We start from the raw sequence: 25,885 nt of genomic DNA on the forward strand, positions 1-25,885 counted from the left end.
TCACACACCATCCAGTCTTTAAAAGGGAGATATGAACATGTGGCTACAACATACATCGCACAGCTTGTACAGCCGAGCCCCGGGCAGAACACGGACGGACAAGGAAGGGCACAAAATGTGACACAAACACACTTTCTTTTGCTTGGAAACATGTCATCTCCTTTCACAGGTATCGTGCTTTCGGTTCCTGGACCGGCTTTGGGGGTGTATAATGCAATTTTTATTTCTCTACAGAAAACGCAAGAATTTTCAAAACAATATTTTTTATTTGTAGTAAAAAATACAAAACATAATCAAACAAGCACAATCCACGTGTTTCAGGAGAAATCCCCCTATGTAGTAACAATGCATGGCGAGGGAGAGGGAGTAGGGGGTGTAGTACTTTTTATTGGACCAACAAGTACTTGATGTTACACGCTTTCCAACTTCTCAGGGTCCTTCATCAGGTTAACCCTTGTTGGTCCAATAAAAGGCATCATACCACCCCCTCCCTCCCTACTACATGGAAGGACCAACATATAGGGGGGGGGAGGGGGCTAATGGGCAGATTTCCAAATCTCTGCATGAAATGTAAAGTTACAGGACAAAAAAAAATTGAAACATATTTTACATCTCAACATTATATTTACACAATTTATACAACTGGTCTCCCACCAAGGTCCCCCAGGCCGTCACACACTCCCGTCTCTCTGCTGCGAGATGGGGAGAGAGTGCAAAGTGTTCGAAGCAGCGGCTTGTGACCTGGTGTTGCAGCAGCAAACCCCAGAAAGCATCTGATGACTAGAGAGGTATACAGTAAAGTGGTTTCCAGAGTTCAAATTGCCACTAGTCAAGGCTCATGAATCAGGTTTGGGGGGGTGTAAAGGTTACGGGGGGGGGGGGAGAGGTAATCAACTGTCACAGACTGGAGCATTGCTCCAAAACCAGTGCAAATTGTGTCATTGTAAGACTGTGACTATTAATGCATCCTGGTGATTTAGTACATGGTTTGCGCCCCAGGTGTTTTGGGGGGGCAGAGCAATAATAGAATGCGATGGATCACAAGTTGCGCCTGTGCTAGGATTAAGGGCGCAAACATGTCCATGAAAAACGTTCAACCGGGACCTAAAACATACGGTAAAATTATCGCGTAAAGCAGCAATTAACGCCGTTTCATTACCCGCTCCAGCCTCTGTGCACGAGATATCCGCCGGTCAGCGGGAGGGAATATTACCGCTTCCTACGAGCCATATTTATTCTTCTTTCTGCCCCAATACATATATTTTATCCCTAGCACAAAATGGCAGGTTCACGTAATATAAGGGAAAAGGGATATTGTTTTTTGGGGGGGGGGTTCTGCTTTAACCTAATAAAACATGCTGTATCACTGCTATACGTTGATTGCTTCACCCAGCACTGGACAGCACCTTTGGGTCCTGTAGCAGCTCACTGGCAGCAGACAAGACTTGAAAAATGTATTTCATCTGCCCTCTGCTGTCCATATGCAAGTATTACATGCTTCTCCGTGTATGTTCTGCATTCAGCATCCCAGAGATTGGACATTGCACACTCACGCAAACGCCTCATTTAACCGAATATACTTCAGACTGTTTTAGGAGATTTAGGAGCTTATTCACAAGTGTTTTATCGTGCGTGGAAAAACATGCCGAAGTGCACTACTTTCTGTTTGCTTGATGAGCGACGTGTAAGAGCTGCACAGAGAGCTGCAAGAGAGATGCTGCTCTTACAGGTGAACGCGCACTTTTAATAACACAGTACTGAAGCAGGTGGTCTCCAGAGCGAACCACATTAATTTCAGCCTCGGGCATCCTCTGCTTTCCGAGTTACAGGCCCCGTTATGGGGTGCCAGTATCCCCGCAATGTTTAAATCTCCTCCAGCACATGACTGGGACATTTAAACAATGCAGGGAGATACCGGAACCCCATACTGGGGCCTGTAACTCGGGAAGTAGGGGGTCCTTGGACATGAAATGAACGTGATTCTGCTCTGGAGACCCCCTGCTTCAATATTGTGTTCGTAAAATAAAATCAAAACAGCTTCATTACCATAGCGGCTAGTCGCTAAGGTAATGAAGAGGTTAAAAAGGAGTACCTGGTTTGTTGGGGGTAGAGGGGGTGGGTTAAGGGGGTAGTTGCCCCAGGGGCCCCAGGGTGAGTTGTTAGGTCTACCGGGTGGGTACTGGGGGAGGGAGGTGTTTAACCCCTTCATTCCATAGCGGTTACTAACTTCTAAGGTAATGAAGGGGTTAACTCCTACTGCATCCCTCCAGGGAGACCTAAACAGCCAAAATGGGGTAACTACCACATTCACCCACTACCAACAACAAAGCAGTGCCTGCTATTTAATCCCTTCATTACCTTACTGGGGGTCTATGGAGCTGAAATGAATATGCGGGTCAGCTCCGGAGACCCCGGATTCAATCCTATGCAGTAAAAATAAACTCCCTGTTATGCATATCGGAATTCCAATGTCGCCACCCATAGATTGTGAGAAAGGAATGCAAGGTTTTATAGTATGATTTGCATCTCGGAGTTTTGTGAATAGCAGTTACTGGCAAAAAAATTGAGTTTGGGCATTTTTTCAGCTACCACACTACTTCTTATAGCTAGAGTGTTATAGCCAGAGTGTTAAAACTCATTAAAAAGCCGTTCTAGCGTGATATTGCCACGTTATCGAAGCTTTGTGAATAGCTACACATGCAATATCGCTTGAAAAGGGCACTTAACCAGCATTAATGCACTTATCGAAGTTTAGTGAATAGGCCCCTTAGCCTCTTAACTTTGCAGGCAGAACGGCACTGGGAATAATACTTTATAATACTAGTGTATGCAGTACTTTACAGGGACTTGCAGCCTGCAGAGCTTACAATCTAATGTTTGGCACTGCCCCAAGGTCATACACAGTAAATGCAAGTGGCTAATGCTGAAAGTATACTTATGTATCCAAGATCAACGCCGTAACCACTATACCCCATATAGTGGGCCCCGAGGGAGTGTGCTGTGCAGCTGATCTCACGCTACCTCACACTCTGTGAGATATAACACCCGAGTCGCCCCAAAGGGTGTCTGCCACTGTTACAGTGTATAAGGAAGCATTTCCACCTTCACACATTACCTGTTCTCACCTGTATATCTCTGCGCGCATCCCTCTCCCCCGCACATTACCTGCTCTCACCTGTATATCTCTGCGCGCATCCCTCTCCCCCGCACATTACCTGCCTTACCTCTGCAGAACCCCACTTCTTCCTCAACTCCTTCACATAACAAGCAGCTCTCGGAAACGCACCCACCTTCTTATCCCCGTTCATTGTGTCCACTTACCCTTCCTTATAGATGAAGGGGTTAACACCTTTCTTTATAATGCACTGAAGGTACCTCTAAGGAAAGGGGTGGTAGATTCATGGAACCGCTTCCCAGCGGAGGTAATAAGGGCTAATACAGCATGGGAAGGCTGCAATAGACGTCAGGGCATTGTAAATAAACCAGAGGCGGTGATACAGTGAGCGGATTCACAGCGGATAGGACAACGGGCAGATTACGCGGGACAAGTGGTTATTATCTGCCCAGTGATCTCCAACCCCGAGGGGTTAAATAATCCGAGGCCAGTTATTCCCATTTACTAGTGTTATGTTATTATATAAGCTCTCGGGAGCACGGCACTCGCTGCCTTCTGTATCTGTCTGTCCTTATTGTGTGTGTCATTCTGTGCATGTAATATACATAACTCTGTACCCCCATTGTACCGCACGGCGGTATATGTTGGTGCTTTACAAATAAATAATAATAATAATATTTCGCGTTTTAAACATAGATTGTAAGCTCTACAGCCCAGAGATTCACCTGCCACATTGATTCCTTTAATCCCTGTAGCACCGACCGTTCTCCTGAAATCGTAGCAATGTTTCATTTCATCTTGGAAGCTCTGGGGACATAAGGTTAGTGACTTGCACAAGAGGGGAGTGTGGGCACTCAATATGGAGGACATCCTGCCGGGGACTAGCACATTGGAGAGAACTGCATCCCTGCACTTTGCCCCACTCAATCTCTAGATCAGACTGGATCCCTCTCACGGATCCCTGTGTGCCGCTCCACTCCAACCAATAGCATCGGCCTGCAAATTTGGGATATGGTGCCGTCCTGGTCAGCGAGACTTTCATGCCAAACTCTGGTCCTCGGACAGCTGCACAGGCCCCAGCATCAGTTCTGTACGATACAGAGCCGCGGCCATATTACCAATAACAACACCCTATCCAGACGGGCCGCACCTCCCGGAAGTGGCAGGTCCCTTGCTGAGTGATGCGCAGCGTGTCCCCTAGCGCTCACTCTGCACCTTGTCCCATGAATCCCGGGGAGACTCACCCTCAGTCCCAATGCTGCCGCACCCCGCTCGGGGCAAAGTGGTTGCAAATTAAGGACAAGGCGTCGTTGCGCTGCAGCTTCCGGAGAGCCTGCGCCAGCCCCAGCACTGTGCAGGAGCTAGTGGAGGAGAGGTGGGTGTGCAGTGCCTCGAACCCCTGCATCTGGTCCATGAGATGAGGGCGCACTCCCAGCACAGCCCCAACATCCCGGAAATCTTTCATGTCCGGCACAGAGGGGTTCAGTCTGAGGCCGAGAGACAGAACTAAGGAGTCTGGGAAGTGGGAGACGGGGCGTCCTGCAGGGAAAGAGACAAGAGGCACGATAAAGCAGCAGAAATAGGACAAAACAATCCAAAATACATCCCTTAACCCCTTCACTACGAGGTGTCTCTGGAAGTGAAGAGGTTAAAACAATGGTTAAATCCGAATAAGTAGTTGTCAAAACTTTATATTCATGACAGATATTTGGACATAAGAAATACACACACAAACACGTATACTATAAGTACAGAATATATAATAATTGTATGCGTGTATATATTCAAGGGAACCATCCGCTATACCTCGGAGGAAAGTGTTCCACCAGTGTGCCCTGCCGGTGCCCACACGTGTGGCTGTGAAACGTGGCCCCTAAATGTAAAGATCGTATGGGGAGATGGATACTGGGTATTACCCGGAGAGGATGCTGGGTATTACACGGAGAGGATGCTGGGTATTACCCGGAGAGGATGCTGGGTATTACCCAGAGAGGATGCTGGGTATTACCCGGAGAGGATGCTGGGTATTACCCGGAGAGGATGCTGGGTATTACCCAGAGAGGATGCTGGGTATTACCCGGAGAGGATGCTGGGTATTACCCGGAGAGGATGCTGGGTATTACCCGGAGAGGATGCTGGGTATTACCCGGAGAGGATGCTGGGTATTACCCAGAGAGAAAAAGAATGAATGTGAGTGACAGGGAGACATGGTCACCAAAGCTGTCCACGACACGAAGAATTGTTCAAAAAACTGAACTCAGAGGGGAAAAAAAGAATGAAAAAAAGAAAACCAATGGTGAATACTTGATCCAGCAACGATGTGCAGGCGACATTGTCCAGAAGACCTTCAGCAACAAGGGGGCAGAACCCGTCGAAACAAGTAAGAATGTGGCCTCCAAGTGAATCTCAGAAAGACCAAAGTGACGTTCAACAAATGTGTCCCCTCTACCAAGGTCTAAAGAATTGTAAAATAAATAGAAGTCGAAGGCTGTGTCTAACTTGGCCGGCAAATAAGACTGGGTGGGAACCTTTGGAATGAAATCAAACAGGAGAATGAAGATGGAATGGGGGCATTTGGAAGAAACAAGACAATCTTTAAAGGGACCCTTCCCCTGAGCCTCAAGTGAAAGTTCTTGACCCGTGTATCCTGCCTGAGCTCAAGTGTGGATGTGACCCGTGTATTCTGCCTGAGCTCACGTGTGGATGTGACCCGTGTATCCTGCCTGAGCTCACCTATGGATGTGACCCGTGTATCCTGCCTGAGCTCACCTATGGATGTGACCCGTGTATTCTGCCTGAGCTCACGTGTGGATGTGACCCGTGTATCCTGCTCGTGCTCACGTAGATATGTGACCTGTGTATCCTGCCTGAGCTCACGTGTGGATGTGACCCGTGTATCCTGCCTGAGCTCACGTGTGGATGTGACCCGTGTATCCTGCCTGAGCTCACCTATAGATGTGACCCGTGTATTCTGCCTGAGCTCACCTATGGATGTGACCCGTGTATTCTGCCTGAGCTCACCTATGGATGTGACCCGTGTATTCTGCCTGAGCTCACCTATGGATGTGACCCGTGTATTCTGCCTGAACTCACGTATGGATGTGACCCGTGTATTCTGCCTGAGCTCACGTATGGATGTGACCCATGTATCCTGCTCGTGCTCACGTAGATATGTGACCTGTGTATCCTGCCTGAGCTCACGTGTGGATGTGACCCGTGTATCCTGCCTGAGCTCCCTATGGATGTGACCCGTGTATCCTGCCTAAGCTCACCTATGGATGTGACCCGTGTATTCTGCCTGAGCTCACCTATGGATGTGACCCGTGTATTCTGCCTGAGCTCACCTATGGATGTGACCCGTGTATTCTGCCTGAGCTCACCTATGGATGTGACCCGTGTATCCTGCCTGAGCTCACCTATGGATGTGACCCGTGTATTCTGCCTGAGCTCACGTATGGATGTGACCCGTTTATTCTGCCTGAGCTCACCTATGGATGTGACCCGTGTATCCTGCCTGATCTCACGTATGGATGTGACCCATGTATCCTGCCTGAGCTCACCTATGGATGTGACCCGTGTATTCTGCCTGAGCTCACGTATGGATGTGACCCATGTATCCTGCCTGAGCTCACCTATGGATGTGACCCGTGTATTCTGCCTGAGCTCACCTATGGATGTGACCCGTGTATCCTGCCTGAGCTCACCTATGGATGTGACCCGTGTATCCTGCCTGAGCTCACGTGTGGATGTGACCCGTGTTTCCTGCCTGAGCTCACCTATGGATGTGACCCGTGTATCCTGCCTGAGCTCACCTATGGATGTGACCCGTGTATTCTGCCTGAGCTCACCTATGGATGTGACCCGTGTATTCTGCCTGAGCTCACCTATGGATGTGACCCGTGTATCCTGCCTGAGCTCACGTATGGATGTGACCCGTGTATTCTGCCTGAGCTCACCTATGGATGTGACCCGTGTATTCTGCCTGAGCTCACCTATGGATGTGACCCGTGTATTCTGCCTGAGCTCACCTATGGATGTGACCCGTGTATCCTGCCTGAGCTCACGTGTAGATGTGACCCGTGTATCCTGCCTGAGCTCACCTATGGATGTGACCCGTGTATTCTGCCTGAGCTCACCTATGGATGTGACCCGTGTATTCTGCCTGAGCTCACCTATGGACGTGACCCATGTATCCTGCCTGAGCTCACATATGGATGTGACCCGTGTATTCTGCCTGAGCTCACCTATGGATGTGACCCGTGTATTCTGCCTGAGCTCACCTATGGATGTGACCCGTGTATTCTGCCTGAGCTCACCTATGGATGTGACCCGTGTATCCTGCCTGAGCTCACGTGTGGATGTGACCCGTGTATTCTGCCTGAGCTCACCTATGGATGTGACCCGTGTATCCTGCCTGAGCTCACCTATGGATGTGACCCGTGTATCCTGCCTGAGCTCACCTATGGATGTGACCCGTGTATTCTGCCTGAGCTCACCTATGGATGTGACCCGTGTATCTTGCCTGAGCTCACCTATGGATGTGACCCGTGTATTCTGCCTGAGCTCACGTATGGATGTGACCCGTGTATCCTGCCTGAGCTCACCTATGGATGTGACCCGTGTATTCTGCCTGAGCTCACGTGTGGATGTGACCCGTGTATCCTGCCTGAGCTCACCTGTGGATGTGACCCGTGTATTCTGCCTGAGCTCACCTATGGATGTGACCCGTGTATCCTGCCTGAGCTCACCTATGGATGTGACCCGTGTATCCTGCCTGAGCTCACGTATGGATGTGACCTGTGTATCCTGCCTGAGCTCACCTATGGATGTGACCCGTGTATCCTGCCTGAACTCACCTATGGATGTGACCCGTGTATTCTGCCTGAGCTCACCTATGGATGTGACCCGTGTATCCTGCCTGAGCTCACGTGTGGATGTGACCCATGTATCCTGCCTGTGCTCACGTGTGGATGTGACCCATGTACCCTGCCTGAGCTCATCTATGGATGTGACCCGTGTATTCTGCCTGAGCTCACCTATGGATGTGACCCGTGTATCCTGCCTGAGCTCACGTATGGATGTGACCCGTGTATTCTGCCTGAGCTCACGTATGGATGTGACCCGTGTATTCTGCCTGAGCTCATGTATGGATGTGACCCGTGTATCCTGCCTGAGCTCACGTATGGATGTGACCCGTGTATTCTGCCTGAGCTCACCTATGGATGTGACCCGTGTATTCTGCCTGAGCTCAAGTGTGGATGTGACCCGTGTATTCTGCCTGAGCTCACCTATGGATGTGACCCGTGTATTCTGCCTGAGCTCACCTATGGATGTGACCCGTGTATCCTGCCTGAGCTCACGTATGGATGTGACCCGTGTATTCTGCCTGAGCTCACCTATGGATGTGACCCGTGTATTCTGCCTGAGCTCACCTATGGATGTGACCCGTGTATTCTGCCTGAGCTCACCTATGGATGTGACCCGTGTATCCTGCCTGAGCTCACGTGTAGATGTGACCCGTGTATTCTGCCTGAGCTCACCTATGGATGTGACCCGTGTATCCTGCCTGAGCTCACCTATGGATGTGACCCGTGTATTCTGCCTGAGTTCACCTATGGATGTGACCCCTGTATCCTGCCTGAGCTCACCTATGGATGTGACCCGTGTATCCTGCCTGAGCTCACCTATGGATGTGACCCGTGTATTCTGCCTGAGCTCACCTATGGATGTGACCCGTGTATTCTGCCTGAGCTCACCTATGGATGTGACCCGTGTATCCTGCCTGAGCTCACATATGGATGTGACCCGTGTATTCTGCCTGAGCTCACCTATGGATGTGACCCGTGTATCCTGCCTGAGCTCACATATGGATGTGACCCGTGTATTCTGCCTGAGCTCACCTATGGATGTGACCCGTGTATTCTGCCTGAGCTCACCTATGGATGTGACCCGTGTATTCTGCCTGAGCTCACCTATGGATGTGACCCGTGTATCCTGCCTGAGCTCACGTGTGGATGTGACCCGTGTATTCTGCCTGAGCTCACCTATGGATGTGACCCGTGTATCCTGCCTGAGCTCACCTATGGATGTGACCCGTGTATCCTGCCTGAGCTCACCTATGGATGTGACCCGTGTATTCTGCCTGAGCTCACCTATGGATGTGACCCGTGTATCTTGCCTGAGCTCACCTATGGATGTGACCCGTGTATTCTGCCTGAGCTCACGTATGGATGTGACCCGTGTATCCTGCCTGAGCTCACCTATGGATGTGACCCGTGTATTCTGCCTGAGCTCACGTGTGGATGTGACCCGTGTATCCTGCCTGAGCTCACCTGTGGATGTGACCCGTGTATTCTGCCTGAGCTCACCTATGGATGTGACCCGTGTATCCTGCCTGAGCTCACCTATGGATGTGACCCGTGTATCCTGCCTGAGCTCATGTATGGATGTGACCTGTGTATCCTGCCTGAGCTCACCTATGGATGTGACCCGTGTATCCTGCCTGAACTCACCTATGGATGTGACCCGTGTATTCTGCCTGAGCTCACCTATGGATGTGACCCGTGTATCCTGCCTGAGCTCACGTGTGGATGTGACCCGTGTATCCTGCCTGTGCTCACGTGTGGATGTGACCCATGTACCCTGCCTGAGCTCATCTATGGATGTGACCCGTGTATTCTGCCTGAGCTCACCTATGGATGTGACCCGTGTATCCTGCCTGAGCTCACGTATGGATGTGACCCGTGTATTCTGCCTGAGCTCACGTATGGATGTGACCCGTGTATTCTGCCTGAGCTCATGTATGGATGTGACCCGTGTATCCTGCCTGAGCTCACGTATGGATGTGACCCGTGTATTCTGCCTGAGCTCACCTATGGATGTGACCCGTGTATTCTGCCTGAGCTCACCTATGGATGTGACCCGTGTATTCTGCCTGAGCTCACCTATGGATGTGACCTGTGTATTCTGCCTGAGCTCACCTATGGATGTGACCCGTGTATCCTGCCTGAGGTCACGTGTGGATGTGACCCGTGTATCCTGCCTGAGCTCACGTTTGGATGTGACCCGTGTATCCTGCCTGAGCTCACGTATGGATGTGACCCGTGTATCCTGCCTGAGCTCACGTGTGGATGTGAAATTTGGACCCTAAATGCAAACATGCTTCAGACAACTCAAAGAAATATGGAGAGGTGCATTCTGGGGATTACACAAAGTATGAAGAAATTAAATAAATGGGTTTGAAACCAAACAAAAGTCTGTGACATCACAAGGGGGGAGAAGTTAAAATGGCGGCGAGTCGGACATATCGGAAGAAGAAATGATACTCGACTGGATCCCAAGGGAGTTTAAAAGACAAAGATGATGACCAAACGTAAGATGTGAGGATGAAATCAGAAAAGGTGTTAGAGCGACGTGGAGAAGAGAGGCTGTAACCGCAATAAATGGGAGATCGTTGGGGAGGCTTCATCCAGCAGTGGGGAGACACGGGCTGGAGACCAGGTACATATATCATGTACTTAAACACACACGTCTATACATATATGCCTTTGGTATGTGACAGAATGTGCACATATTGGTAATATGTCAACAAACCCACAGCTGCTGTAATTAGGTGAAGGTTCCGAGCGGCAACCAATAGGGGCAAGAACATGATGAGGGGCTCGGAGCTCGGGACATTGTATGCGGACACCACTGAAGGTACGTGAAACTTGGCAACAAACCAAATAAAGACCCATCAGAATACACGGGATATAGGATGAACTATTAATATTCACTTGTCCAATGAAGCTGAATGTCCCAGCACTAAGGGACACCTTCCTCTCTGTGCTGTGCCATCACTTACCTAGAGTGACACTGCTGACCCGGGAAACAAGATCTTTAAACTCGCACGTCTAGGAAAACAGGAAGGTGAAATCTTATTAGTCACAGAGAAGGGACACAGTGCTGCATACAGAGTCCTGCAGAGCATCTCGCTCCCTGACCTCCTGCCCCGACCCCCTGCCAGACATCTCCTGCCCTGATCCCCTGCAGAGCATCACAGAATCAAGGCCCCGTGCAGTCTACATTCGTGATGGCATCACTCAGAGCAATGCATGAACATGTAAATACACACACACACACACACACACACACACACACTGTATATATTACACACACAATGTCAAACATTAATCTCGGGAAAATATACAACAGCAAAGTATTCTTATAAAAGTCACCCCTTGTTTTTTCCCCTCTCCTGGTAAAGTAATGTGCATGTTTTGCTGCTGCCTAAGTACCATGCATCAGACATGATATCACAGTTACATAGTAAATGAGAATGAAAAAACGCATGCGTCCATCAAGTTCAACCTATGCTAAATTTAGAGGACATATACGTATCCTATATCCGGACTTACAGTATATTGATCCAGAGGAAGGCAAACAAAAAACCCCAATATGTAATAATATCTCATAAGGGATAAAATAAATTCCTTCCTGACTCCAAGAATTGACAATCGGATTACTCCCTGGATCAACATCCTTCCCATGTTTACTTATTTGGTATATCCCTGTATACCTTTCCTTTCTAAAAAAAAGATGTCCAACCTTTTTTTGAACAAATCTATTGTATCTGCCATCACAGTCTCCATGGGTAATGAATCCCACACTGTAACTGCCCTTACTGTAAAGATCCCTTTCCTTTGTTGCTGGTTAAATCTCCTTTCCTCCAACCTTAAGCGATACCCCCGAGTCCTTTGTACTGCCCGGGGGATGAATAGTTCTTTTGAAAGCTCGTTGTACTGTCCCCGAATATATTTGTATATAGTTATCATATCCCCTCTTAGACGCCTCTTTTATAATGTAAATAAATCTAATTTAGCTAGCCTCTCCACATAAGTTAGATTGTCCATCCGCTTTATTCATTTGGTGGCTCTTCAACACGCACACAGCTATGTTTTTATGCACTCGCTATGAAGACGACATTACAAATGCTCCTGGGTTAGCTGCAGCTTATTGCAGCTTGGTCTCTATGTAACAGCTTGTGGAGATGTGCAGTGCACACCTGAGAGATGCAGTACCTACCCCAGCCTGATGAAGTAGAGGTGTGCACGCTGAGCCTGGCTCCTCCTGGGCAGGTGCAGCATGCAGTATGTCCAAGCAGATACAGGTGTGGGTGCCTGCTGCTGGAGGTGTCCCCTGGGTGCTCCCTGAGAGAGTATGGGTGCCCTCTGACCCCTTCCTGCCCCCCGAGAATCCATCCTCTGAGTAGTTCTGCAAATCCAGCTCCGTGCATTCTACGGGGGCATGAGACCAGTGTTGCTGCTCCGTGGCACAGGACCGGGCCGGTACGCTCAGCGGCTCGGTCACTCTGGGACCGGGATCGGAGGTAGGGGGGCAGATTGAGAAGCAGTCGCTGCAGCCGGAGTTGCGGATCAGAGGCTGGGTTTCCGACACACTCCGGGTGTAGTGGGGCTTCACAGAGGCAGCAGGGAGCGCGCACAGCTCCACGGACGGCTGCAGAATGGTGCGGGCGCTGCACGGGGCTCTGTCCGGGATAGTACGGACTTCTTCCACTGGACCTGGACAGAACCAAAACATGTCACAGCCATCGGTTTAATTGCAGTCTGCCGCAATCAGTCATGCACCAACTTCAAAGGTGTCCGAGAGCTTGGACTCACCTTGTAACCGGCTGCAATTCTCTGATGGCCCAAAGCTGAAGGAAGGGACCGGCTTCTCCTCACAGGGGCTGCATGTAGGGTCCTGTCTCCGTGCAAACCTCCCAGGCTGAGCCGTAAAATCCTGTGACCTCAGGAAAGCTGGAAATCCCCCCCAAAAAAGTACACAAAACAGGAATTTTAGTCATCCTGAATTACTGGGGACTGTGTCGAGTTTCATTAGTAAACCTAATCGCTTCTGCTTCTCACAGAGCAGCACAAACCTGTCCTATTTGTCCCAGATGCTTTACTGCTTCAGAAGAAGCGGAAGGATTAGCAAGAAATCACTACGTGCTGCAGTCTCTCTGACACAAAGCAGCTAATTCAATATGCCCCAAAGAAAAATCCCCATTACTTCAGCGTATATTGAATTACCCCTAAAGTGTAATAAAAGACATGACAACAGAGAGCTTTTCCCAACAATGTTACTTAGCTCAGCGGACAAGAAGTAGATTAAAGCTAATGTCCAGCCATCTCCCCACTGCAAGGAAAACTTCTGCCCTGAAATTCTGTACCAGGCGGCAGAGCTCTCTCTCACGTGCCCTTAATAAGCTGTGAACCCTCTTCCCTGCACCGGAAAACATTTGAGCTCATTCATTTGATCGGAGCAGATCTCTTTCCCAGCACATTGAATAGGGGCAGAGAACGCTTGAGTGCTTGCCCCCCGCCCGCTCGTGTGCTCCCCTGACTCACCCCGCTGGCACTGGCGTTTGAAGAAGCGTCCGCAGCAGATGACAGAGAGGGTCACCAAAGTGACGGAGATCAGAGCCAAAGCCACCGCGATGACAGCCACCAGAACCACAGGGTCCAGCGGAGGAGGAACCGTGCTGACCGGCTGACCAGGCACCGGCTTGGGGTTACCTGCAGAAGCACAAGCAGAATCACTCACTATGCCATTCACAAGCCTCAGACTGCAAGCTCTTCGGCACAGGAATTCCTTTCTGCCTGTATCCACTTTTTACATCTGTATTCCCTTGAGTTTCACATTACAGATGCAGCAGGCTCCGCGTTGGTGAAATGGCGCGCTAGGGCGCCTGTTGGCGCACGCTTTTTTAGCCTGGCAGCTGTATTGGTCCAGGAGAAAGGTCAATGGAATTACAGTAAGTGGAAGTACATGACAAGGAGACCTGCGAGGTTTCCGCAGCCGCGTACGGTGTCATCCCGTCTAATGAAGAATCTGGGTCTCCTAAAAGATATGACAATTTCTATATTTATACTTCACATTTAAGGGGTCAAAAAGGGAGCGAATCCAGAATCTCATTTAATTCGATATTATAAACCGGCTAATATCGGGATACGACTCGTTTCTAACCAACGTTAGCAAGATCGATAAAATATGAAACAAACAATCTTTTTGGTTTGGAAATAGAAACGACTTGTTGAAGTCTGGGTTTGCAAGAAAAAGAGAGTTTGTAGCCCTCTGCTCGCAGCCCCCGGAGTCGCGGAGTTACACGACCAGCATTATATCCAATGAGAGCTATTAGCTGTGGGACACGCGATGGTTCTGAGAAGCCCATGTAAGTGGAGTTATTACAGCGCTTGTGTTCTGACCTCGATTCTGTCTCTACCAAAGAAAGCTTCATTTACATAGGATGAAAGAAGAATAAATAGTATTTACCCCCGAGAAGCAGGGGGCGAAACTGCAATCCCCCCCCCCCCCCCCCCAGGATATCCCAGATTAAGCACAGGCGGCTCAATCTGTCCTACTGATTGAAGCAGGGATATCCTGAAAACCTGACCTGTTTGGGCGGCTTGAGGACTGGAGTTGAGCACCCCTACCCTAAAGTGCTACAGGAGCCCCCGCTCCCCCTTCCAAGAGCCCCACGAAACCCGCCCCCCCACACACCCCTTCCATCCCACTTTCAGGAGCCGCCCCTACCTTCAGGAGCCCCCCTACATCCCCCTTCCAGGAGCCCCCACACCCCCTACTTCCAGGAGCCCCACCCCCATGAGCCCCCCCACACTCCCACTTCCAAGAGCCCAACCCCCACTTTCAGGAGCTCACCCCCACCCCCCTTCCAGGAGCCCCCCCTACTTCCAGGAGCCCCACCCCCATGAGCCCCCCCACACTCCCACTTCCAAGAGCCCCACCCCCACTTTCAGGAGCTCACCCCCACCCCCCTTCCAGGAGCCCCCCCACACCCTCCTTCCAGGGGTCCCCCCCCCTCCTTCCAGGAGCCCCCAGGCCCCCCTTCCAGGAGTCCCCCCCCCCCACAAGACGCCTTCTTATCACATAATTCTGCGTCCTAGGAGGCTCCAGCCCACCCCTCCCATTCTCTCGCGGTCCCTGGTTACATACACTGCGTCTCCGTGGGTGGCGTGTGGGACGTGCACGGGAAACACTCCAGCTCCCGAAGTCCTCCTATCCGGGTCTTACTGTAAAACCTGGAACAAAAGGCACAGAAACCCCTTAGTGCAGAGATTCAGAGTTTAGCACCTCTAGGGCTGAACAGCTGAGGGAGAGGGGGCAGAGATTCAGAGTTTAGCACCTCTAGGACAGGACAGCTGAGGGAGAGGTTGCAGAGATACAGAGCCTAGCACCTCTAGGACACGACAGCTGAGAGAGAGGGGGCAGAGATACTGAGCCTAGCACCTCTAGGGCTGGACAGCTGAGGGATAGGGGGCAGAGATACAGAGCCTAGCACCTCTATGGCTGGACAGCTGAGGGATAGGGGGCAGAGATACAGAGCCTAGCACCTCTAGGGCTGGACAGCTGAGGGATAGGGGGTATGGGGTAGAGATACAGAGCCTAGCACCTCTAGGGCTGGACAGCTGAGGGAGAGGGGCAGAGATACAGAGCCTGACACCTCTAGGGCTGGATAGCTGAGGCAGAGGGGGCAGAGATTCAGAGCCCGACACCTCTAGGGCTGGACAGTATGTAGGATTAGGTTTTCCGGCACACACACGGTTATGACACTGACCCCGGCAGACAGTCTCCACAGACGGAGTTGACGGTGAGGGTGCAGTTAGCTTTCAGCACGCGGTTGATGAGGGTGCAGGGCAGGCAGCGAATGCAGCGGTGGTGTCCACGGTCTTCTTTATACCTCCCGGCTCTGCAGGGGACACACTGGGGATCCCCCCCACCCCCACACTCCTAAACAAAGAGGGGGAGAAGGATGTGTAACCCTGCCTAACCATGGCGCACCCCCAGCTAGAACATGTGTGCACACACGCACGCACACACGCACACACGCACACACGCACACACGCACACACGCACTCGCATTGTTTCTAGCGATAACACGTTATATATCTAGTTATAGCTCAGAATATCACAGTTTCCGTGTGATTCCGTGGCAGTGACGGGGCAGAATATCACCGTTTCCGTGTCATTCCGTGGCAGTGACGGGGCAGAATATCACAGTTTCCGTGTGATTCCGTGGCAGTGACGGGGCAGAATATCACAGGATAATAAAGCCTTTTACATGTGTGGGAAATAAATAGAGCTGCCGGTCCCGATGTATTCTGCGTCTAGAAATAATACACTGAAGGAGCAAAAAGCGGAGCCCAGCGTGTGCAAAAAACTGGGGCTAAGCATGTGCAAAAAACTGGGGCTAAGCATGTGCAAAAAACTGGGACTAAGCGTGTGCAAAAAACTGGGGCTAAGCATGTGCAAAAAACTGGGGCTAAGCATGTGCAAAAAACTGGGGCTAAGCATGTGCAAAAAACTGGGGCTAAGCAAGTGCAAAAAACTGGGGCTAAGCATGTGCAAAAAACTGGGGCTAAGCGTGTGCAAAAAACTGGGGCTAAGCAAGTGCAAAAACTGGGGCTAAGCATGCTGTTCTCCGCTTGTTGCTAATTCATTGGGTACTTTCTTGCGGTTACTGTTTGGTCGGACGCACACACCGGAGGACACACTCCACCAAAATGTGAGTACTACATGTTTCCATGTGGATGAAGATATATGTATATCCATTATGTACTGCAGAATAGGAGGAGAAGAAAGCCATAACTGCACACAGGCAAGTACATCCAGGCATTATATCATTCTATATAGCCCTATATATGAGCTTGCTGGTCACAGAACATTTCAACAAACTCACCGGTGTACAACACTTATATCCTCTAATCCCCTAAAAGGATTACTCTGACATTTATACACATGGTCACACTCCAAAAACTCTGATGCACTGAGAATTTGGGACTTTGTATTCTGCATCTAATTACATTGAGCGCTCTATAAACTAAAATCCTTGGAACATTCAATCGTCCCCCTCCTATCCTGCACTCACCTCGGACAGCTCCTGCCCCGGGCCGCACTGCCTGCAGGGGGCGCAGTTCCCCCGCTCGTCCTCAAACTCATTTTCATGGCACTCCTCTCGGGTGGAGAAAGCAAGACCAAACTGCGTGACACATGGGGGGGGGGGGAGAGGGAGGGAAATGTCACCGAGGCTGGGATTATGCAGCCGAACTGCAGTCACGGCAGTCACAACCCCAAAACAAATTTTGAAAATGGTCCAACTGTCTCCCACTTTGCAGCAGCAAGCGGGGAGACCATCGCATTTGGCATCGGCAGTTCTCACTGCCTATACCAAATTGTTTTTGCGCCACGTGATGTCGCTACGGGCGACACCACGGGCGTTTTTCTGTATAATCGCAGCCTGACAGTCACATCACTGCAAGTCTCCGACACCGCGAGCACAGCGCCAGTGACACGACACTGCCAGCACAGCGCCAGTGACACGACACCGCCAGCACAACGACAGTGACACCGCCAGCACAGCGTCAGTGACACAACACCGCCAGCACAGCATCTGTGACACGACACCGCCAGCACAGCGCCAGTGACACCGCCAGCACAGCGCCAGTGACACCGCCAGCACAGCGCCAGTGACACCGCCAGCACAGCGCCAGTGACACCGCCAGCACAGCGCCAGTGACACCGCCAGCACAGCGTCAGTGACACAACACCACCAGCACAGCACCTGTGACACGACACTGCCAGCACAACGCCAGTGACACTGCCAGCACAGCCCCAGTGGCACGACAGCGCCAGTGACACCGCCAGCACAGCGCCAGTGACACCGCCAGCACAGCACCAGTGACACCGCCAGCACAGCGCCAGTGACACCGCCAGCAAAGCGCCAGTGACACCGCCAGCACAGCGCCAGTGACACCGCCAGCACAGCGTCAGTGACACAACACCACCAGCACAACACCTGTGACACGACACTGCCAGCACAACGCCAGTGACACTGCCAGCACAGCCCCAGTGGCACGACACCGCCAGTGACACCGCCAGCACAGCGCCAGTGACACCGCCAGCACAGCGCCAGTGACACCGCCAGCACAGCGCCAGTGACACCGCCAGCACAGCGCCAGTGACACCGCCAGCACAGCGCCAGTGCTAGTTACAGCAAACAGCCTGTAAAACTGGAGCTGAGCGCCTGTGTTAATCTCCCGCACCTGCCCAGACTGTGCTGGACCTGTACCTGTACGAGCAGGAGGATGTAAAGCAGCCGGGATCCATGAGGCGACATCCTGGGGGAGCGGAGACCACTGAACGATCAGAGTGGAAATGATCAGGGACAGAGGGGGGACAGCAGAGCAGCAGCAGAGCAGCAGCAGAGCAGCAGCAGAGCAGCGGCAGGGACCTGCAATACAAATATATACAATATCCAGTTATCGTTCTGTAGTGTATGCGCACAAATATATATATATATATATATATATATAAAATCAAAAAAACGAATAGACGATACCGTTCTGTGGCTAATTAAATGCTTTTATTTGAGCGAGCTTCCGAGATCTCTGATCTCTTCTTCCGGCGGTGTTACAATGGATAAAGCAAGGGAGGATTTTACTTAAAAACAGTGCAATGTATCTGTGACTGATTGTGTGTGTGTGTGTGTGTGTGTGTGTGTGTGTGTGTGTGTGTGTGTGTGTGTGTGTGTGTGTGTGTGTGTGTGTGTGTGTGTGTGTGTGTGTGTGTGTGTATCAGCAGCTGCATATTTTCAACGCATGGACTCTCATATCCACCACCAGTTTAAGTTCTTTTAAATCTAAGGCTGTCTCACATTTTAACCTGGTCTGTAACTGTTACATACGGCCATAATATATATTATCTTTAACTGTGCACGCAATGTCTTGTATATAATGTATACCCTGTTCACTTATGTAACTGTATTTGTAACCAGGAATTATTTGTTTTACTCTGTGCCCAGGACATATGTGAAAACGAGAGGTAACTCTCAATGTATTACTTCCTGGTAAAATATTTTATAAATAAATCATTTTAAACAATTTAAGACGTTTATTACATTCATGTTTGTTGCTATTTTATTATTCCTGTTTATTGTAACATGATTACAGAAGTCTGACCGTGTATATACAATTGTGCAGACAGGACGAGTCCTTATAATCTGTTCTTTTGGTGCCCGAGTGAAGATAAAATAATATTTTTAATCTCCAACAAATTCACCTCCTTCAAAAGGTAGTTTTCTGTTACATCAATCTGCTCCGCTGTGTATACAGCGTAATAATGTATCAATGTGTCAACGTGTCAATGTGTCAATGTATACTCCTATTCAGGGGACTTGCAAAAGGCTCAGCTCCTGAACTAGTGATGTGTACACACACACACACACACACACACACAGTGACACACACACACACACAGTGACACACACACACACACACACACACACAGTGACACACACACACACATACACAGTGAACTTATCCTAATCAGCAAAGCTAATTTACAAGGCCCTATACAGAGAAGAGTACAAGAGGGTTTAATTTTCTGCACTTTACCGAAACCTTTTTGAGAAGGATTGGGGCGGTGACCAGCCCTGTAACTTAATAATGCCTGCCTAATCCTGTCCCCCCCTCTGGGAGCTGGGTTTAAATGTTCTGTGCCCTCGTGGTGTGAAGTATCACTTGCTGGGCACAGAGTGGGAGTTTGGATGTTAAGACAAGAGAAGTATTGCAGAAGAGTGTGTGGGAGAGAATACGCGGCTGAACATCAAGTAGAGTTTGTCCCTATGGGGGAAACGCTCACTTAATTCCCAAGTATTTATCTCTAAAAGGTTGAGACCATTAGAGAAGGAGGTGAGAGGTGTCTGTGTATTAGGAGAGGGTGCAAGGTATGTGTCCCTGAAGTCTGTGTATTAGGAGAAGGTGAGAGGTATGTGTCCCTGAAATCTGTGTATTAGGAGAGGGCGAGAGGTATGCGTCCCTGAAGCCTGTGTATTAGGATAGGGTGAGAGGTACGTCCCTGAAGCCTGTGTATTAGGAGAGGGCGAGAGGTACGTGTCCCTGAAATCTGTGTATTAGGAGAGGGCGAGAGGTATGCGTCCCTGAAGTCTGTATTAGGAGAGGGCAAGAGGTACGTGTCCCTGAAGCCTGTGTATTAGGAGAGGGCGAGAGGTAAGTGTCCCTGAAGTCTATGTATTAGGAGAGGGCGAGAGGTAAGTGTCCCTGAAGTCTGTGTATTAGGAGAGAGTGAGTTGGTACGTGTCCATATATGTAAGGGACGGGATATGTGTTATGATGTTATTCTGAGATGTATCAGCAAAATGCCCTGAGCATCTTACAGTTTCTGCAGTCCTGTTTTAGGGCCGTTCTATAGTGGCGGGGGCGTGCTGCGCCGTGCGCGCACACGGCAGTTATAGATAGCGGAGGTCAGCCAGCCCTTCCATACAAGGGCCGCGCGTGCGCACGGCAGGGAGCGGGAGCCGACAGACCACGGCGAAGACGGGGAAAAGATGATTTCGCACCGCTACCGGCGCTCAAATGTATGTTTGTGTGTGTATGTGTGTATGTATGCATGTATGCGTGGATGTGTGTTTGTATGGATGTGTGTATGTATGCGTTTGCATGGATGTGTGTATATATGCATGCATGCGTGGATGTGTGTTTGTATAGATGTGTGTATGTATGCATGTATGCGTGGATGTGTGTTTGTATGGATGTGTGTATATATGCATGTATGCGTGGATGTGTGTATGTATGCGTTTGCATGGATGTGTGTATGTATGCATGGATGCGTGTTTGTATGGATGTGTGTATGTATGCATGTATGCTTGGATGTGTGTTTGTATGGATGTTTGTATGTATGCGTTTGCATGGATGTGTGTATATATGCATGTATGCGTGGATGTGTGTTTGTATGGATGTGTGTATATATGCATGTATGCGTGGATGTGTGTTTGTATGGATGTGTGTATGTATGCGTTTGCATGGATGTGTGTATGTATGCATGTATGCGTGGATGTGTGTTTGTATGGATGTGTGTATGTATGCGTTTGCATGGATGTGTGTATATATGCATGTATGCGTGGATGTGTGTTTGTATGGATGTGTGTATGTATGCATGTATGCGTGGATGTGTGTTTGTATGGATGTGTGTATGTATGCGTGGATGCGTGTTTGTATGGATGTGTGTATGTATGCATGTATGCGTGGATGTGTGTTTGTATGGATGTGTGTATGTATGCGTTTGTATGGATGTGTGTATATATCCATGTATGCGTGGATGTGTGTTTGTATGGATGTGTGTATGTATGCGTTTGTATGGATGTGTGTATATATGCATGTATGCGTGGATGTGTGTTTGTATGGATGTGTGTATGTATGCATGTATGCGTGGATGTGTGTTTGTATGGATGTGTGTATGTATGCGTGGATGCGTGTTTGTATGGATGTGTGTATGTATGCATGTATGCGTGGATGTGTGTTTGTATGGATGTGTGTATGTATGCGTTTGTATGGATGTGTGTATATATGCATGTATGCGTGGATGTGTGTTTGTATGGATGTGTGTATGTATGCGTGGATGCGTGTTTGTATGGATGTGTGTATGTATGCGTGGATGTGTGTTTGTATGGATGTGTGTATGTATGCGTGTTTGTATGGATGTGTGTATGCGTGGATGTGTGTTTGTATGAATGTGTGTATGTATGCGTGTTTGTATGGATGTGTGTATGTAAGCATGTATGCGTGGATGTGTGTTTGTATGGATGTGTGTATGTATGCATGTATGCGTGGATGTGTGTTTGTATGGATGTGTGTATGTATGCATGTATGCGTGGATGCGTGTTTGTATGGATGTGTGTATGTATGCGTGGATGCGTGTTTGTATGGATGTGTGTATGTATGGATGTGTGTATGTATGGATGTGTGTATGTATGCATGGATGTGTGTTTGTATGGATGTGTGTATGTATGCGTTTGTATGGATGTGTGTATGTATGCATGGATGTGTGTTTGTATGGATGTGTGTATGTATGCATGTATGCGTTTGTATGGATGTGTGTATGTATGCGTGTTTGTATGGATGTGTGTATGTGTGCGTTTGTATGGATGTGTGTATGTATGCATGGATATGTGTTTGTATGGATGTGTGTATGTATGCGTGGATGCGTGATTGTATGGATGTGTGTATGTCAATGATTGCACAAATAAAATAAAAAAATATTTATTAAACTTTTTTTTTCTTTAAAAAAATCTTGTTTGTGACTTTCTTCACTCACACAACCCATGCACACACATAGACTCACACACACACACACACACAGTATCTGCAGCTCCCGGCTCTATAACAGGGAAAAGCATGCGGCACGTGCATGCGCGTTCGCATAGGCACACGCGGCCGCACGCAGTATAGAACGGGCCTTACACGGCAGAAGCAGTCACTTTGTTCCTGGGTGTTACACATCAGTACCACCCGAAAGGGAGTAATAGGGAGTAATATGGAGTAATAGGGAGTAATAGGGAGTAATAGGTAACTTTTCTAAGGGTTCAGTCCTGATAACACAACGCCCATTCAAACCTCCCTGCTGCTTCTCTGGGGGGATAATCTGCCCACACCCTGTATACACAGGCACATATACATGTATATCACATTATATAGTGTAATGCCACAAACACTCACTGACAAACCAACCCCAGAACTCCCCGATTGAGGAATAATTCCAATGCCATCTCCTACTTCAGAGACCAGCTGTTTAACCCCTTTGTCAACAGAGCAGCCAGCAAAAAAATAGTAAAGATCTGAAGATAAATCAGATGGGGGGGGACTATTTTTAAGGACAGGTGACTAACATTACATCAATCTACCTGTTAAAAACAATGCGGGCATTCTTAACCTCTTCACTGCCAGAGGGTTTCACATTGCTTGCTTTACAGGCCCCCCCCTCCCCCTAGGTAACTCCTGAAAATGTCCCAACACACCTCTCAGACTGTAAGCTCTTCAGCCCAGGGTCACCTTCACCCCAAGTTGTATTTTATCTAATGCACTGCTCCCCACTGTATACGAGATTTCCCTTTATTATATTTAGTATACTAATAATGTATATATGTATATACATATATTGCTCGGCTAACACAGTACAGATACATGTATATGTATGTGTGTATGTATGTATCCCCTATTCCCAGTGTCAGGAATGAACGCACCACTGAGAATACTGGTACTGTGCTCGGATGCAGAAGAAGAAAACAAATACTGTTTGATCGGGGGGAAGATCTTTGGATTACAAAGTGTAAAAAGTTTGTTTCTTTGTTACATCAGGAAAGGGTCGTTTTGCTTTTATTTACAGTAATAAGCAATCAGTGTAAGACCTGTATTATTCCTGCTGGATTTTAGAAGCTTGAGCTTTCTGTTTTCAGAAACATTACAAATTATTAACGAGAAACAGATGTTTCGGAATAAAAATACCAGCTCTTCCTTCTGTATCAACTTTTTTGGTTAAGGAACCCTATTATTATATTGTGAAATTCTGTGGAACCCCAACCCTCTCTAATAGCGTGTCTGAGATCAGATGCATTGTAAGGAACCCCAACCCTCTCTAATAGCGCGTCTGAGATCAGATGCATTGTAAGGAACCCCAACCCTCTCCAATAGCTCGTCTGAGATCAGATGCATTGTGAGGGACCCCAACCCTCTCTAATAGCGCGTCTGAGATCAGATGCATTGTAAGGAACCCCAACCCTCTCTAATAGCGCTTCTGAGATCAGATGCATTGTAAGGAACCCCAACCCTCTCTAATAGCGTGTCTGAGATCAGATGCATTGTGAGGGACCCCAACCCTCTCTAATAGCGCTTCTGAGATCAGATGCATTGTGAGGGACCCCAACCCTCTCTAATAGCGCGTCTGAGATCAGATGCATTGTAAGGAACCCCAACCCTCTCTAATAGCGCTTCTGAGATCAGATGCATTGTAAGGAACCCCAACCCTCTCTAATAGCGCGTCTGAGATCAAATGCATTGTAAGGAACCCCAACCCTCTCTAATAGCGCGTCTGAGATCAGATGCATTGTAAGGAACCCCAACCCTCTCTAATAGCGCGTCTGAGATCAGATGCATTGTAAGGAACCCCAACCCTCTCTAATAGCGCGTCTGAGATCAGATGCATTGTAAATTCTTCTGTATTTGGTACAATTTGCAAATGATCTGATAATTACAGGGAACCCTTAGGGATGCCGGCAGAACCCAGGGACCCATAAGAAGCCCTGTTGAAAATCAAACTGCCTTAAACGCTGATCACTGACACCTATTCCCAATATCCAACCCCTTAGGGTCCCCAAAGTCTGAACATATCTCCCATTCCTTCGGCATATTTGCCACCCCCCTGACAGTCCATCCACCCACCACCTTTCCGCCTGTGACAGAGGGGAGACATTTCTGAGCAGTGCCTCAGAGGTATGTAGGGATAGAAATAGCAGCCCTCCCTGAGTGTGTCAGCCATGGGCAGCTTGCTGAATGAGACCTGTGCGGGTCCCTCACTAGCCACTGCCTACAAGTCCTGACTTGTTCCTGAGCACATGTCACAGGAAGGGCTCATTAGATCCTCACCACCCCCTGATCCCAAAAATACTACACACGCAGTGACCAGCAGCAAGTGCAGGGACACAGCACACCCCACTGATACAAAGTGACATTATTATTACCGGGTCACATTAAACTTGGGATATAGTCAGTGCCCAGCTCCTCTGTGTGACACACAAACACAGGCACATAATACCACCAAGTCCTGGGCCATATTCACAAGAATCCCACTAAATAACCCAACTGTGTATTATAATAACTCAAACAGCAAGCCAAATAAACATGCCTGTGTGCATAGCATGTGCAGGCCACTCACACACATAGCATGCAGAACACACACACACACACACACAGCATGCAGAACACACACACACACACAGCATGCAGAACACACACATAGCATGCAGAACACACACACACACACACACACACAGCATGCAGAACACTCACATATCACATTCAGAGCACACTCACATAGCATGCAGCACTCACATACTACACTCACATAGCATGCAGCACACTCACATAGCATGCAGCACACTCACATATCACACTCACATATCACATTTACAGCACACTCACATAGCATGCAGCACTCACATAATACACTCATACAGCACACTCACACAGCTAGCAGCACACTCACATAGCATGCAGCACACTCATACAGCATGCAGCACACTCATACAGCATGCAGCACACTCACACAGCATGCAGCACACTCACATAGCATGCAGCACACATACAGCTAGCAGCACACTCGCATAGCATGCAACACACACAGCATGCAGCGCACTCACACTCAGCATGCAGCACACTCACATATCACACTCAGCATGCAGCACATTCACATATCACACTCACATATCACACTCACATATCACACTCAGCATGCAGCACACTCAGCATGCAGCACACTCACATATCACACTCACACTCAGCACTCACTCACACAGGTAATAAGCCCAGGCATGTCCCGATGCTCTGATCGCACACAGGATACAGGCGGCTCTCTGGGTTTGCAGTGTTAGATATGTGACAGTGTTATGTGTGCTGCAGGGGTTGTGTTACCTCTGTCCTGTGTCCTCTCCAGGATTCGGGTCACTCCGTCCTGTGCCCCCCGCCCGGATTCGGGTCACCCTGCCTCAGTTGATGAAATCTCCTGCAATCCTGAGCAGCGCTCACAGTCCCACATGGGGCAGTGCGGAGGCCACGCCCCCCCGCGCCTACTGGGCAGATGTACACGTGGGCGGGGTTATGCAAATAACCACATGTGGGAAGTAAACAGTGTGTGTGTGTGTGT

General features: G+C 49.1%; 1 protein-coding gene across 1 annotated transcript; it reads right to left on the reverse strand.

Moving 5' to 3' along the window:
* Window positions 1-300: 300 nt before the first annotated feature.
* Window positions 301-25,769, reverse strand: EDA2R (ectodysplasin A2 receptor). The gene is made up of 10 exons (XM_075573567.1): window positions 25,654-25,769; window positions 18,243-18,404; window positions 17,043-17,153; window positions 15,732-15,904; window positions 15,110-15,195; window positions 13,504-13,671; window positions 12,775-12,912; window positions 12,179-12,675; window positions 10,959-11,007; window positions 301-4,654 (listed from the first exon to the last, which is right to left on the reverse strand). The coding sequence occupies exons 2-10, from the start codon at window positions 18,288-18,290 to the stop codon at window positions 4,362-4,364; spliced, it is 1,563 nt and encodes a 520-aa protein (XP_075429682.1). The 5' UTR covers window positions 18,291-18,404; window positions 25,654-25,769; the 3' UTR covers window positions 301-4,361.
* Between the last annotated feature and the right edge of the window lie 116 nt (window positions 25,770-25,885).

Source organism: Ascaphus truei, chromosome 16 (assembly GCF_040206685.1).
Source record: "Ascaphus truei isolate aAscTru1 chromosome 16, aAscTru1.hap1, whole genome shotgun sequence".
Classification (NCBI taxonomy): Eukaryota; Metazoa; Chordata; class Amphibia; order Anura; family Ascaphidae; genus Ascaphus; species Ascaphus truei.